The 16,831-nt window shown below is 35.0% G+C and overlaps 1 protein-coding gene across 1 annotated transcript in view; it reads left to right on the top strand.

The window, feature by feature from the left end:
• ZC3H6 (zinc finger CCCH-type containing 6) overlaps positions 1-7,065 on the top strand; it is a 47,817-nt gene extending 40,752 nt beyond the window's left edge. Inside the window, exons 9-12 of the mRNA XM_076000973.1 lie at positions 3-256; positions 1,053-1,564; positions 1,876-2,109; positions 4,565-7,065. Coding sequence (XP_075857088.1) covers positions 3-256; positions 1,053-1,564; positions 1,876-2,109; positions 4,565-6,048 — 2,484 coding nt within the window. The 3' untranslated portion in view covers positions 6,049-7,065. The remainder of the gene's footprint in view (positions 1-2; positions 257-1,052; positions 1,565-1,875; positions 2,110-4,564) is intronic.
• The last annotated feature ends 9,766 nt before the right edge of the window (positions 7,066-16,831 follow it).

Below are 16,831 nucleotides of genomic sequence, written 5' to 3'. Positions count from 1 at the left end.
AGGTGTTAAATACTGATGAAGAACTTATAAATGAAGATGAGCGAGAATTAGAAGAACTTAGAAAGCGTGGCATAACTCCTCTTCCCAAGCCGCCTCCAGGGGTTGGGCTTCTGCCAACCCCCCCAGAGCATTTTCCCTTTTCTGATCCTGAAGATGATTTTCAGACAGATCTCTCTGATGATTTTAAGAAAATTCCATCTCTTTTTGAAATAGTTGTAAAACCTACTGTGGATTTAGCACATAAAATTGGAAAGAAGTAAGTTCTCATTGTTTATTCTTTTAACCCTGACTTCTGAGGGAAGCAAGGAGGTCTCAGCAAATGAGGAACAATAAATCTAAAGTAAATATCACAATTAACGTGAACCATTAAAAGTATTTTTGTTAAAGTCAAGAAGAAAAAAAGTTATTCCACTATTTTGCAGATATTGTATATCAGATCCTACCTAGTCAATGAAATAAGAGAAAGGTACAAAAGGTATAAAGATTAGAAGTAGAGCAGCAGGCTCATTATTTGGACAGTCTCCCTCAATAAACCCAAAGGAATCAACTGACAAAACTGTTAGAAATAATAATTAAATTAGTAGGCTGTCCAGAAAGAAGAGCAACATTCAAAAACTGAAAGTCTTTTTATATGCCAACAATAACCATTACAACTTGTAATACACCACTGTATGTTTATATGGTATGATTTTAATTTTTCTGTAAAAAAGTCTATGTATACTCAGGAAAAGGACTAGGAAAGACCCAATCAAAAAATTTATTTTGGGGTGGTGGGATTAGAGGTGATCTTAGTGCTTTTTTGTATTTTTCAAAATATCTATAATGAGTGAGTTTTAGAGCAACTGGTAATAAGCAGCCAGTGGGCTAAAATGAAAGCAGGAGGCATATGTGGTGATTCTAGCTAAAGATGATAGGGAATAAACTGCTTCTTAAACACAGTTATTCTATTCTGATATAGAAAAACATACTTAACCAATATCTATTTAGAAGTGTTAACATTCTTTTTTGTCTCTTTTCTTTGAACTAATAAGGAATACTATTTCTGTCTACAGGCCACCAGCATTTTATAACAGTGCCTCACCTCCAGGACCACAATTTCAGGGAAGCAGCCCACGCCCTCAACATATTTATAGTTCTGGGTCAAGTCCAGGTCCTGGACCTAATATGTCTCAGGGACGCAGTAGTCCTGTGATGCACCCAGGCTCCCCTGGACATCACCCATGTTCAGGACCTCCTGGTCTACCAATGCCGCAGAGCCCACCTTTACCACCTGGTCCACCAGAAATTGTAGGCCCTCACAATCAAGCTGGAGTACTTGTTCAACCTGATACACCTCTGACACTACCAAATATGGGTGGGGCTTACCAGTCTCCAGGCTTTCCAGGACACGTGATGAAGGTACCCAGAGAGAATCACTGTTCTCCAGGTTCATCATACCAGCAAAGTCCTGGTGAAATGCAGCTCAACACCAATTATGAGTCCCTACAAAACCCAGCTGAGTTTTATGATAATTACTATTCACAGCATGCTGTACATAATTTTCAGCCACCCAGTACCTCAGGTGGTAAGTTTACCTTTTGAAATGACTTATTCCTAGTTTAAAATATTTAAAGTCCTATTTTTCATTAAAAGCATGATAGGAATGTATATTTTCAATAAAGCTAAAAGTTACAATTGATGAAATTGGAACCCTAAAATGTTTTCAGTTTAGCCAAACTTTTGAAACAATGGAATTTAAGATAACTTTAAAAATATTTTTAAAGTACATAATAATTTGAAAATTGAATCTAATTAGTATGAGAACTTCCATTTCTTATGACTGTGGTGGAGTTTGGTGCTAACTCAGTGTCTGTCTCTCCCATGTTATGCACGTAGATGGGATGTGGCATGGTGAATTTGCCCAGCAGCAGCCTCCTGTTCTTCAAGACTCACCTAACTGTGGGAGTGGGTCTGACAGCAGCAGCAACAGGACAGGCCATGGCCCTCTACCTGCACCAGGGCTCCTCCCTGCAGTGCAGAGAGCTCTTTTTGTCAGACTTACTCAGAGATACCAAGAAGATGAGGAACCAACCAGCATCCAACCTCATAGGGCACCAAGCAAGGAAGAAGGTGTGTCAGGTGTTATTAATAGCATCTTACCTATTTGGATAGGTTAAAATTAGAAAATGTATTCCTCTGACCTATCTATTTTATTTCCAGTTTACCTTGTATCCCCTATCTTCTTGAGATTGACTGTGGTTTCAGTGCCATTAATGCATTAATAGTTCATTGCAATTGCAAAAGGTTAGACTTCAAATAGTGAATAGATTTGAACCTAGAGTTCAAAGCTTAGGTGATCAGACTTGCAAGCAGTTAAACCTTTTTTTTTTTTAGAAGAAAAGTAATATTAATAGAATATGAAAAGGATACCTTCCAGTTTGAAGATTTTGAATTCTAGCCCAACTTCAAAATGATTCGGTTATTAGAGAATTTTGGGGGCATAATGCTATATTCAAGGTTCTACCATATTATTAAATACTATTTTTAATATGAAAAGATTATATGGTAAATTTACCTTAGAACTTTTGATATTGATAAGTATACAGCAATTAATTCAGTCAAGCATGAGAAGTTTAAAGCATCCAGTTCTTTTTATGAATTGTGAAATTGATGTTTGGCCACTCTTAAATATGAAATTTATGAGGACTTTGTAAATCTAGGTAACACTAGGTAGCCACAAGCTATTATATGAACATTTTTTATTATATTTTCAAAGAAGGTAACATATTAACTTTATCTAGTATCACAGGAAAATGAGGGATCTCTCTGCTAAGTGAATTTTCTATATAATTTAAATGTAAGCTTTTAAGTGCTAAAACTTAATTTTAAAAAACAACCACTTTAAGGGTAATCTCTCTGTAAAGTCATACAAAGTTTTATGTTTTCATAAATAAGAAAATTAAAACTTCTAGATAATATAAAATTTTATACTATAATATACATTGGTAATATTCTCTGAGGGTTTGCTCTATTTACAGAAATAATCTTTCTCTTTTTTGGGTCAGGAACCATTTAAAGAAATAATCTTTAACAGCTAAGATTTTTTGTTTGTGTTCATTTTTATAAATTTTAATGCTTTTATATGAATTTCATCTCTCCTTTGATAAAAAGCTTTGAAGTATCATTTTCTAATATCTGTTTTCCATTGGTCTATTTCTACTCTTCTGTTCTTCTTCTGTTACTATATTCACTCTTATTTTAAGAAGGATGTAAGATTGCTTATAAAATATATTGAAATGAAAAGAAAATAAGGATAGAAGCAACAAATACTATAAAGAGTGAAATTATTAAGCAGAAATATTTAATATAACTGCACAGGTAAAAGTGAATCACAAGTCCTAATCAAACTTTCCTTGATGTCAAAGAGAAGTAAGATAAGTAAAGATATCTAGTGTCTAGAAGTAGTTTTTTCAGACACTGAGATCTGAGTAAAACTTTTTATAATTGTGATATACTATTACACATGCTGTTTTAAACTACAATCCACTCTAAATACCAATGCTTGTTTTTATAAGTACTGCTCTGCTCTAACTAAACCTGTAACACTAAAGTTTCATGCAGTAGAAACACATTAGTGAGCAGTGAAATAAGGTAAAAATGAGAATACGTAGGATGTTCTACTGATCTAAGATATTGTAGGATGGATACACACATACACACACACAGAGTGCCTATCTGTATTCTATGTTGTGACAAGAATGTGAAGAGTAGATACTTTGTGGTCAATTCAGAGCCAACCTATATATATTTTAATGGAGAGGAGGGAGAATCACCCTCCTGAACTTTCAGTTTGTAATTCCTTCTCTACTAGAGAGAAGACTATGATAGGTAGGCATCTTAAAATTGTGTCTAACACATTAGAGTTAAATAAGCTTTAAGAGTAAGGCCAAAAGTGTTCTCATAAAGTTAATAGTCTATAAATTTTAGGAAGTTATTTTTGTTATTTTTTAATTTAATGCTTGAATAGTTAATATATTCACATGGGTCAAATATCTAAAAATATCACAAAGTGTAAATGAAAAGTCTCCACGCCATCCCTCATTTGCTCAGTTTCCACTGCTCCCTTAACCGTCATTTGTAGTGTTTTGTTTTCTTTCTAGTCTCTTGTTATCTTGATAAATCCAGAGTTTTGAAGCTTAAGGAATAATTGAATTGAAGATTCCAAAACCACGTTAGAATGCCTCTCCAAGAGTACCTTCCCTTCTCCCCCAACGCTGCCATACATACCACACACATCTGAGTTCCCCTTGGCCAATTGGAATGAAAGGTCCTGACTTTGACTGGAAGGACCTTACGCATATTCTAATATTGTACCTCTTCCTTTACAGACTATAAAGACTGAATTGATAATTGTCTTACCACATCTTATCTTGTTCCAGTATTAAAACCTGGCATTTCTGTCCTGCATTTTCTTGAAATTAGACTACACCTATTTTAGAAATATATAGTATGTGTTTTTTATCTCAGTAATTAAGGCCAAATATAAATGCTTCATTCTTTATAATAAGTTTTTGTCTGCACTTAGATGATACAGTTAACTGGTATTCCAGTAGTGAAGAAGAAGAAGGAAGCAGTGTCAAGTCAATACTGAAAACATTACAGAGACAAACAGAATCTTTAAGGAATCAGCAACAACCCTCCATAGAACTCAGCACTCCCACTGATCCAAGACTTGCTAAAGAGAAAAGTAAAGGAAATCAAGTGGTTGACCCTAGACTTAGAACTATCCCAAGGCAAGACATTAAAAAACCTTCTGAGTCTGCTCCACTGGATCTTAGACTTGCGTGGGATCCCAGGAAATTAAGAGGGAATGGAAGTAGTCATGTAGGCTCATCTGTCGGTGGGGCAAAGTTTGATTTACATCATGCAAATGCTGGTGCTAATGTCAAACACAAAAGAGGAGATGATGATGATGAAGATACAGAAAGAGAACTGAGAGAAAAAGCTTTCTTAATACCTTTGGATGCTTCACCTGGTATAATGCTCCAGGATCCAAGGTCACAATTGAGACAGTTCAGTCACATTAAAATGGACATTATCTTAACCAAACCCAATTTTGCAAAACACATCGTGTGGGCTCCAGAAGACTTACTTCCAGTACCTTTACCTAAACCCGATCCAGTATCTTCAATCAATTTACCTCTGCCCCCACTTATAGCTGACCAGAGGCTCAATAGGTTATGGAATACAAAAAGTGCTCTTCATCAAAACACAGTGTCTATTGATCCAAAATTAGCAGCTAAAGCCAAAATTAACACAACAAACAGAGAAGGCTATCTAGAACAATTTGGAGACTTACATAGTTCAGGAAGTAAATTAGGAGATCCTAGGCTGCAAAAAAATTTTGATCCTAGGCTTCACAGACTGCCCAGTACAGAGTCTCATCAAATGGTTATGAAGGATTCACATACATCAAAGGGTACCCCTCATTTAGCCAGATCAAACCCTGGTTCATCACAGTCCTCAGGGGCAGGAACAAGCAATTCTGGTCCTGGGGCTCTGCCTCCATATGCCCCTAAACTCTTGTCTTCAGCTGGCCTTCCACTGGGAACTCCAAGTTCAGTTCTTGGTGGTATTAGTTTGTACGACCCTAGGGATCATAGTTCATCATCTGCATCAGAGCTAGCAACAGTTTCTTTAGGAGAAAATGCAGAGAACCAGAAAAAAAGTAGTGGTTTAAAAAACAGTGACCAAAATGAGCCTTCTCCTGGAGAAGCAATCCTGCCACAGAAAACCACTCCAAATGTGGAGGTCACACCTGATGGGCCAGCTGACCCGCAGGCAGACATTCTCAGGAGTTCTGGTAAGGTTCAGGTCCCAGCAGTGCACAGTCTTCCCATTCAGGCATTAACAGGCTTAATTAGGCCCCAGTACAGCGATCCGAGGCAATCAAAGCAGCCAGGACAGGTGAGCCCGACACCAGATAATGACCCCAGTAAAGAAACAGATGATAAATCTCTGAAAGAGGTTTTTAAAACTTTTGATCCAACTGCTTCACCATTTTGTTAGCTATTGTGTAACTAAGCAATTCTTTTCACTCTTGTGACTATTGCAGTCCTCTGCTGTTTTGTAACTCGTTTACCTCTTATAGTTTATTTATTTTTAAATTATAAACACTTTTCAGCTGCTAGTATCAGAACCACATGAAGTTATAGCCTCTAAAGTCTGTGGTATTTTATATAATATTTTTATAACTTTAAGAGACTGTAGGAATTGACATAAAATCTTATCATGTTCACTTCCGTTACATATTTATTGTAAATAAATCATCATGAACTCAACACTCTGCCTGAATATATGCCAGTTGTCTTTCATAATCAATGTTTAGATAAATTATTGCCACTTTTATATGGTTGTTTAGTTTCAAGCAATATGATGTACATTACTTTTGAGAAACAGTATTTTGACTAGGACCCTCTCTATTTGTCAGCACCGAACTGATTAATATGTAATGCTAATTGCTAACTAAAATGTAAAATGAAGTAAACATTTTAAAATCACAGTTAGCAAAGCAGTTCATGTTTAAGGGCATCACTTTATTAGTATTGGCAATATTATTTGTGTAAATGAAGCATTTGAATGTCATATCTTTTAAAAGTATTTTATTGTATACTGTATCATATTATAGAAGTTGGAGATACACAAGTATAAATAGAATGTTTTGCTAAAGTAAAAACTTCCCAATTTCTCTAACATATCTTTTTAAATTTAATTTTTCATATGAAATAGTTATGAGTTACGACTGTGTTACATTGTGATGTTTATGTATTTCAGTGTTTTTGTCTTAAGCAGCATAATTTATACTAGTTTTCAAATGACGTAGCTGCAATAATTGTGTTCATTATGACTTCGGTGATTTTTAACGAAATTTTAAAAGATCCAGTGAGAGTCTGTAGTAATTATTACACTGATAATGTTTTAAATGTCTAGGTTCTATATTTTTTTCTTAAATAGCAAGAAAACACGGAGGTTACAGGTATGGTCAACTGTATTTGGCTACCAATAAAGAATCTCTTTCAGATTTCACCTGACTGGTGTTCTATAATAGAGGGGATTATTTGGTGTTTTAAGTATTTAATGTCCTCATTGTTTGGAAGTCTCCTAAATTGATTAGAAATTGTATTTTATGAGAATAACTTGTATTCATTCTTGTGTATTTATTGCAGTATATAAATGTCCTATATATATCATTTATAACTGAAACTAAGTATTACACTGATACTAGTATCTTGAACTGGAGGTATAGGACAATATTTGCTGATAATAACTCCAATAAGTAACTTGAAGGAGCATTTCATTATAAAATGTAATGAAAGTAGGTAATGAAAATCTGTCCTTGGATGATGAAAACAGCTACACTTGGGAAGTGATTTTGAAAATTATACAGCAAAATATTTCTGTGGGAACCTAACACTCAGATAGCATATGGTTTATTAATAATGCATATCGTTTCTATTCACTTCTTTACTTTTTACTTTTTTTTTTAGCTTTGATTCTGTGCTAAAATACAATTAAGTGAACAAGAGCTCTTCTTAAGAAGTTCATTGTGTTCTAAGTGGAAGGACAGTTACTCAAGGGCATGTGACTTCTTAGTGTTTACACTTCGGTTACATTTGTCTGATATGGCTCTGGATAACATTTTTGGGTTAAAAAGTACAATTTAAAGCCACTGTAGAAAGTATTTTCTGATTTACTATCCAAACTAACTTTATTGTTAATTGAAAAGTTAATAAAATGGATATAATTGACATAAAAAGTATCTATATATATTCCAAAGTATAATTTACTCTTTTGTCAGGAGAAAATCAGTAAAATTGCTGAATTTTAATAATTAAATCAAAAATATTAGCAAACTTTAATTCATTCATGTATTTTATAATTATTGTGTAATGCTATTTACATTTTAAACATCATATAAAAAAGATAATTTGGCTTGTTAAAGATCAAAATAGAATACAGATGCTTAACAGAAGATCTTTTTTACTACTAAAAAATATCAAAATATTAAAAAGTAAGGTTTAAAAGCCATTAGTGAAAATTATGTAATTAATGTTTATTAAGTATTCTAGAGTTCCTGTTATATCAGCTAGTGTCCTAGAGGCCATTTTACAAGAAAATTTGGACATAGTTTCAAATTTGACAATGTATTTTATGTAAAAATATTTTATTCATGTTTAAAATAATGATTGTTATTTATCATGCAGCTTTTTTATTGAGATAACATTAGCTCACAGGATGTTCTGTCATATCCTGTCAACATAGATTATTTTATTCTTTTTGCCTGTTTTCTCACAAAAATTGAATAAGTATCCATTTTCTCCCAATGAATAAGTCTTTTTTAAGGTGAACTGATGTTTTTAGAATCCATGTACTCTAAAACATGTAATCCATGTTTGTAGAATCCATCCAAATCCTTGATTTACGCTATTACACAGAAACGAAGTTATGACCCTTTTCTTAGAAACCACACATTTAGAGATAACAGAAATAACGAGTCTTAAATTAAGAGTTTGGATAGGCTCATCAATCGAGATGTAACTTAACTATTCATACTGGTTTGTGCTAGAAATTTTATGCCTGTTTATTTTGATGTTGAATAGAGTAGGATCAGGGTGTTGAATTGGAATACCTAGAAGATCATAATAGTTTAGATTAAGCAACTTTCTCATATCTTGGTTAGAACCTCATTCTGAACTTTGAAAACAAATCAAATGTTGGAGTGATTTCAAACTCTGTTTCAACAATTGGGTCTGTTATTTTATGGATCCTGTTTGTTTCCCAGCTGAATGTTCTAAACCCCAGAATTAGCCTGCACCCAAAACAGCCTCATTGTGAAATGATGTTTGCTTAGGTTTCTGTTTGTCCTTTAATTTGCCATGGACTTTAAATAAATAGTGTCCCTTGCTAGTCCTACTTTTAATTTTAAGAGTGGAAGACTAGCTGAGTAGTAAAGAAATCCTGTATGAACTTTCAGCTTGCTGAAATTAATTAGAAACAGAGGGAGAGAAGGAGAACTTACAAGGGCTAGAAATTTAAAGACAATTCATATTTTTGTTCTGAATTGATTTCTAGGCAGATTATTTCCATATCTAGCTCCTTATCTATGAAATTGGATTAATTTTGATTGATCACAGATTTGATGTAAGGAGTGAATTATTTTTGTAAAGTATCTGTAAATATATAATTACTTTATAACTTTTATGAACATAATCGTTACACTCCCATTAGGGTGCATTGAATTGTACAAATTCCAAAACAACATGATATGGTTTGTGTAGTTTAGCAATTTTATGAAATTTCTGATATGATGAACACTGAAGATGCAACAGTAGAATTGCCTGAGATGTTGTTTCAATGAATATTAACCCATCAAGTTAGCAATTTCCTTAAATAGGTGTATGTCAAAAAAACACAAGACTTTCCTACCTTAGAGCTGTATAGATTTGTAATGTCTCTTCAAGATCTGACTTCTTTGCCCATTTTATACAGGTTACATATTGATGGAGAGTTAAAAATGCTATGACAGTCCATGTTGCATGGTGTGTTTGTTTAAATCATAGCATGTGTGGGCAAAGTAGCCAACTCATTCAAAATAAGGGCCATTGGCCCTTAGAAACAAGAGATATATTTACTCCCACCCTTTAATGTATATTTCTGCAGGTATGTGATATTGAAGACTTTCTGAGTGACCACTTGCTTGATAAAGGTGTCATTTGCCTTTACTTAATGGCAACTAGAAGTTAGGAAGTTCCTAAGGACCAAAATGTAAGCTCTTACAGGGGCTGTCAAAGTCTTTGCATTTGCAAGATGCAGAATATTAGGGTGGAGCTGTTTCCCCTGAGTTCACCCTTCTGTCCTGAGAGCTACACCTGGGAAGGCTGGTCTGTGCTGAAGGCTGTACCTCAGAGGGAGGGTCTGCAGTCATGCAGTCCACTGATAGGGCCCCGTAATCTTCAATAATTAGCATTTCTGTGAATTTCTAAGAGAAAGAGTTGTAATTATCTTTTCAGAAATGATTTGGCAGTACTTGATAATCTTCAAAATTAAGGCCAGTAGAACCTACAAACATTTGTAAACTATAATTAGGTTAAATAAGACTTAGTTTAGGAAATCTAAGCCTTGACGTGTAACCAAATAGAGTCTGTATGTTTAAAGCTGTTTTCCTCACTTAAAGGGTATGATTTAGCACTATGTAATACCTTTTCCCCAAGCATTTTAATGTGATTTGGAGAATGAGTTTCAGTGGCTACCACTTTATTACTGAAGTTTCGTGTTTGAGTATGTTTTTTTAATCAGCAGTATCTGCCAATTATAACAAAGCCCTAATTAACCTGCCTTTCTTAGAAAGGATTCAGACCTAAAAAAGGACTTTAGGTTAATATGAACATAGTACTTATAATTTTTAATTTTTAAATAAGAAATAAAAAGCACATTTTAGCCATAGTTTATGCTGGTGGAGGCAGGACCTATATATATCTCCTAATTTTTATATTTCTCCATAGCAACAAGCCTAGTTCTGGGCACACAGTACATGCTTTCGTAACTGCTTGTTGATTGCTTCCTGACATTCATGCAAATGTAGGTTTTATGGGTGCTATCGTCTATTAGAACAGATGAGGCAGAAGCATTCCACTACCCCATTAGAAAGAGTGCAACTTATTGATTATACCTCGTTCAGTAGACACAGAGAGCCCACCTGCTCTTTTTTTGTGCCTGCTCCCACTCCCAAGCAATGTGAAGGCAGCGTTATAGCAACTTTACTTAGGGGCTAAATGTTTCTACAATAATTTATAACTCTAGGAGCCCTCCAGACTTACAAGTTAGCTCTACTTACTCCATGATGGAAGCTTGGATAGATCAATAATTTATTCCGTTAGATCTATGAAGGATTCTTTCTGTAACCAGAAAAGGAACTACAGAGAGTCTTATATATTTATTTTTAAATATATTTCTCAATTTCCTCCTTCATATTTCCCTCAAAATAGCCAAAATGATGAGTTCACTAATCTAGTGAGTTATCAGTAACATTTAAAATTTCTTTTACCCCAACATCATGAACAGTAATTGATCCTCCAATTTATGATTTGATTCTAATTTTGGATCTCATGTCTGGTCTTTCGATGCTCTTCATTACCCTTTGGAATAGAACAATCGTGCTACTGTTAGCAAAATCATTGTAGGCATAAAGAATATCTGTTTCTTAATCTCAATTAAGATTGTGAGTTCTTGGAGTAGTATTTTATAGCATTGTTTATTCTTGGGTCTCTTCTTTTTTAAACAGAGTTTATAAGAAAAATGTGAATAAACAGCTAATTATAGCATTTTAGAAAATATCATTCATACTTCTTGGCTCATTACTGATTTTAATACCTTTACAAGTATTAAGTATTAATAATAAAATTTGCATTAGCTAATGTTTTATCAGATCTGATCTGTAATTTATTACAAAGCAATTAAATATATAGAGGCCAATTTTTAAAAAATTAACCATGTTGTTCCCAAACCTTCATTACCACCACCATCTTGAAATTATTTGTCAATGATAGGCCATACACTTTATATACTTTTTAAATAGAGAAGGTGAAAAATGATAAACTAACCACTATTAAAGGAAAGAGGTTTTAGTCCCACTCTTTATAGGCATTTGCCCTCCAAATGTTTGAGAGGGAGATCAAATGAGACAGAAGAATATCTTTCCAAGAGGTAGAATGATATTTCCTTATTAAAGTGACAATCAAGAGTCATTTGTATACTTACTTGCCAAAGTTTAAAAATTTTTTTACATTCTTTACCCTAAACCTGCTGCCCTATCCAGGATTCAGAAAGGGCTCAGTATAGATTCAGGGCTCCAGGGCCCAGGTCCTCTTGTTTTTAGTCTAGGGCTTCTGTGCCTGCAGTCTAGGCAGGGCATCAACAGCACCTGTGCTCCAGGATGCAATCTGTGTGTGTGTGTGTGGTGTGTGTAGGGGTGCGGAGGAGGGGCGTCCAGACTTATGATAGCCCGTTTTCTATCAGAGAACCATCCATGGGCTGAAATCCAGGTTATGCTTATTTCATATGAAGTGTTTGGGTTTTTTTTCAACTTTGCAGTAATATTTCAGTTCCCCAAGTTGTATCTAAAATGCTGGGGAGATACTGCCTTGACTATCTCACTATGGAAGATTTTAGTAAATACCAATTTAATAGATTAAATTGTTAAATTACTATCTGTTCAAAAAATACCAGCAAGGGGCATACTTTGCTGAATTGATAAATTATTTTATTAAGGACTAGCAAATCACTTGGTAAAATCAGGACTATCTTTCTTCCCCTTCTAATTTACTAATAAATTTTGCAATTTGCATTCTGTTGTTGCAAGTTTCTGTAATTTTTTTTCTGTGATACCTTTCTATTGTCTGAATTTAAATAAAAATGTTTCTAATAATATGTGTCTGGCAATGTGATGCTTTGCTTTAATAAATCTTCAGCATTTAAAGACAGAATATAGGGGAGCCATGTACACATATAAAAGCTTAAAAGGAACCCATCCTAGACCTTCCTGAAAGAAGGGGATAGCTATTGTTAAATTGTTTGCCCTTTGATCTGTCTTTGGTACAGAGATTGTGCTTCACTTAGCCACAAAGATTAACAGCATTTAAAGCCCTATTTCCTGATATTGCATTCCAATATTCCAGGAAGTGTCTCTTACATTAGCTTAAATTAATTTTCTATTAATAGATCTGAGAAGTTGCTAGCAAATGTACTCAGAAACTCTTTAGGATCAAAATGGGATCTCATCTCAGCAAAGGCTTTCAGAGAGCAATCATGCTTCCCTCAAAGGTCAGGAAATATCATTAAAAAATGTTTTCTGGCTTCTGTTCTAGTATGTTTAGTGGTCAAGAATACATTTCTAGGCCAGGCGCAGTGGTTCATGCCTGTAATACTAGCAATCTGAGAGGCCGCACTGGGAGAATCGCTTGAGCTCAGGGGTTCAAGACCAGCCTGAGCAAGAGCAAGACCCCATCTCTTCCAAAATAGAAAAAAAATAGCTGGGTGTGGAGGCACACACCGGTAGTCCCAGCTACTTGGGAGGCCGAAGCAGGAGGATCACTTGAGCCCAGAAGTTTGAAGTTGCTGTGAGCTAGGCTGATGCCACAGCACTCTAACCTGGGCAACAGAGCAAGACTTTGTCTCAAAAAACAAACAAAAAAGCCCACACTTTCTTAAATAAGGGAGGCCAATAGATTACTGGGTTTAATTATCAAGCAATTCTGACTATCAGAAGCTTCTTAAGAGCTAGCACAGTCTAGACCTGGTGCCTTCTCTGTGAACAATGCAACACTGGACAAGTCAGGACTTCAGAGAGCATTGCTTTCCTCATCTACAAAATGCAGACTCATTTACTCATTTAAGAAAGATTGAGCACTTAGCATATGCTAGTAGGTGTCGAGTTACAGAGAAGAAGGTTAAGATGAACTACTTTTTGAATACAACTTTCTGCAAAGTGAATTAAATCATACTGCTTTGTGGTGTTTTTAATATTAAAGGATCCGGTACACAGAATACATTTTAGAAATAGTTACTTTTGGGTCTAGATAATCAAGATAAAAGTACCAGTTCAAAATTATATGTAGGGACTTCAGAGAAACATCCTAATACTCAGTTTGGGATTAGGTGTAAACCATCTCAGGAGGCCGCTAAGTCTTCTTATAATGTTAATGGAGAAGAAAGCTGTTTTTCTTCTCCTCAATATACAAGTTATCTGAGTATTATAGTTTCAGAGTGCTATTTTATCACACACCAATCAAGAGAGGGAGAGGAAGACTTGCCTGCCTGTTTGTTTCTTCGGAGACTCCTTTCCAAGCTCTCTTCTCTGATCTTCAGACTTACTTAGGCTTTTGCCAATTTTTATTTTCTTCTTTTCATTTCGGAGAAAGTGCTATCTGTCCTACCTCCCACTTTCCAATTTTGATTTGTCTCCTCCTTCCTCTAAAAATTTGCTTCGCCAGGTACCCCTTTTCTGTCCAGTCTCTGTACTTCACTATCTGTACACATGCATATATCCCCCGATTAAAACCACTGGACAAGCCGGGCGCGGTGGCTCACGCCTGTAATCCTAGCACTTTGGGAGGCTGAGGCGGGCGGATTGCTCGAGGTCAGGAGTTCAAAACCAGCCTGAGCAAGAGCAAGACCCCGTCTCTACTATAAATAGAAAAAAATTAATTGGCCAACTAATATGTATAGAAAAATTAGCTGGGCATGGTGGTGCATGCCTGTAGTCCCAGCTACTTGGGAGGCTGAGGCAGTAGGATTGCTTGAACCCAGGAGTTTGAGGTTGCTGTGAGCTAGGCTGACGCCATGGCACTCACTCTAGCCTGGGCAACAAAGCAAGACTCTGTCTCAAAAAAAAAAAAAAAAAACACTGGACAGGACTTCTGTTTCTGGTTGTGATGTAGCAACAGGGATTGGACTTATTCCCCTGCCTTAAACAACTGGAAAACTAGACAAAATGTATGAAATTACTCTGTTATTCATTGGACAACAGGCTGTGAAGGACATTGATTTATAGAAGAAGAAAAATAAACAGGTAAGCCCTATGATCGCTCCACATAGCAGGGAGGAGGATCCCAGGAATCCCACAGCAATCTCACTGGATGGAGACAAAGATGGAAGTGGGAGGCAGAGGCAGCTGTGTGGCCGAGTTCTGGAGAGGAAAGAGCTAGAAGAAACAGGACTCCACAAATCTCTGTAAGAGTCTCCTTAAGGGTTTGTTGACTATTAAAACTCCACACGGTTGGGTGAAGGGTGGCTGGGGAGCTGTGTCAGTTAAACTGTTCCAGGAACTCTCACAGAGCTGGGCATTGTTCAGATTTTCTCCAGCCAGAGGAGAGAAATTCAGTAGAGACTCCAAAAAGACCATACCTTGATAGAAAGGTAGAGGCTACTCTATATCCAATATAACAAACTTAAAAATAAACCTCAAAATAGTAAAAATGAACCACAGGTAACTTCACTGCCTTTCAGAATAAAGCTCAAAACTCTTTAAAGAAAAACAATAAAATCCATACATTCAACACTATAAAATTCACAATGTCCAGCATCCAACCAAAAATTGGTAGACATGCAAGAAATGGGCAAATATAATCTTTTACCAAGAAACAATCAGTCAATAGGAACATACTCAGAAATTAAGGCATGATGAAGCCAACAAAGATTTCAAAAAGCTATTATAAATAAATTCTAGTATTTAAGGAAATACATAAGCATAATGAGAAGGAAATAAAAGATTTTTTTCTTTAAAAAAAAAAGAACTTCTGAAGCTGAAAAAGACAATATTTGAAAATAAAATTTACTTCCTGGAGTAACACACTGCACAAAAAAAATTATTGAACTTGAAGATGTAGCAATAAAAAGTATCCAAAACAACACAAAGAAAAAAGATGAATGAAAAAAAAAAAGACCACTGTTAATGACCTGTGAGATAACATCACACAGTCTGACATATTTATAATGGGACTCCCAGGAGGAGAACCAGTGAGCTGAAGGGTAGCAGAAAGAATATTTTAAGAATAATGGCAGAAAATTTTGAAAACCTGATGACAGCTATAAGTTCAGATGTATGAAGCTCAATGAATCCCAAGTAGGATAAACAAAGAAATCACACCAAGACACATCATAATCAAATTCCTAAAAATCAGTGATCAAGAGAAACTTGAGACAGAAACAAAAGACACATTATATACAGAGAAATAAGCCTATAGACTTCTGTTAAAGGAAGTTCTTCGTCCAGAAGTAAATGATACAAAGGAATGAAAAACATCAGAAATGGTAAATATACAGGTAAATATAAACAAGTTGTCAGACTTTTAAACTTCTTTGAAAGATAATTAACTGTGTAAAGCAAATATAGTAACTGGATTGTGAGGTTTAGAAAATATGTATGACAACAACAGCATGTAGGATAGGGAAATAGAAATGTATTCTTAAAAGATACACAATACATGAAGTGGTACAATATTGTTTGAAGGTAGACTGTGATAAAGTAATGATGTATATTGTAACCCCCACAGCAATTATTATAAAAATAAACCAGAGAAGTATAGCTTATAGGACAATTGGGAGGTAAAATGGAATCATAAAGAAATGCTCAAGGAATCCAAAAGAAGGCAGGAAAAGAGGAGAAAAAGGAGCAAAACAAATAATAAAAATCCATAATTCTATTAAATGTAATGATTTAAACATTCCAATTGAACTACAGAGATTGTCAGACTCACTATAAAGCCACAGTAATCAAAAGAATATGGGATTAGCATAAGAATGGACATATAAGCCAATGGAACAGAATAGGGAAACCAGAAGTTGGCCCATGCGTGTATGGTCAACTGATTTTCATGAAGATGCCAAGGTAATTCAATGGGGAAAGGGTAGTCACTGCAACAAATAGTGCTGCAACAACTGAATAGTCATATACAATTAATAAATAAACCTCAACCCTTTTCTAAAACCACACGCAAAAAGTAATTTGAAATGAATCTTAAACCTAAATGTAAAAGCTAAAATTATACACAGATACACACTTCTAGGAAAAAAAATAGGAAAAAAATCTTTGCAGTCTTGGGGTAGGTATAGGCTTCTCAGATATAACAAACTTTACAAAGCATGAAATGAAGGAAAAATTAATAAACTTAATTTCACCAAAAACTTTTAATTTCTGCTACTTATAACACACCATTATGAAAGCAAAGAAGCAAGCCCCAGACTAGGAGAAAAATATTTACAATACTAAGGACTCGTTTTTAGGATACGTAAGAAA

The sequence above is a fragment of the Microcebus murinus genome, chromosome 3 (assembly GCF_040939455.1).
Source record: "Microcebus murinus isolate Inina chromosome 3, M.murinus_Inina_mat1.0, whole genome shotgun sequence".
Lineage (NCBI taxonomy): Eukaryota > Metazoa > Chordata > Mammalia > Primates > Cheirogaleidae > Microcebus > Microcebus murinus.
The sequence above is the reverse complement of the archived record's forward strand: the minus strand, read 5'-3'. Positions and strand labels throughout refer to the sequence as shown.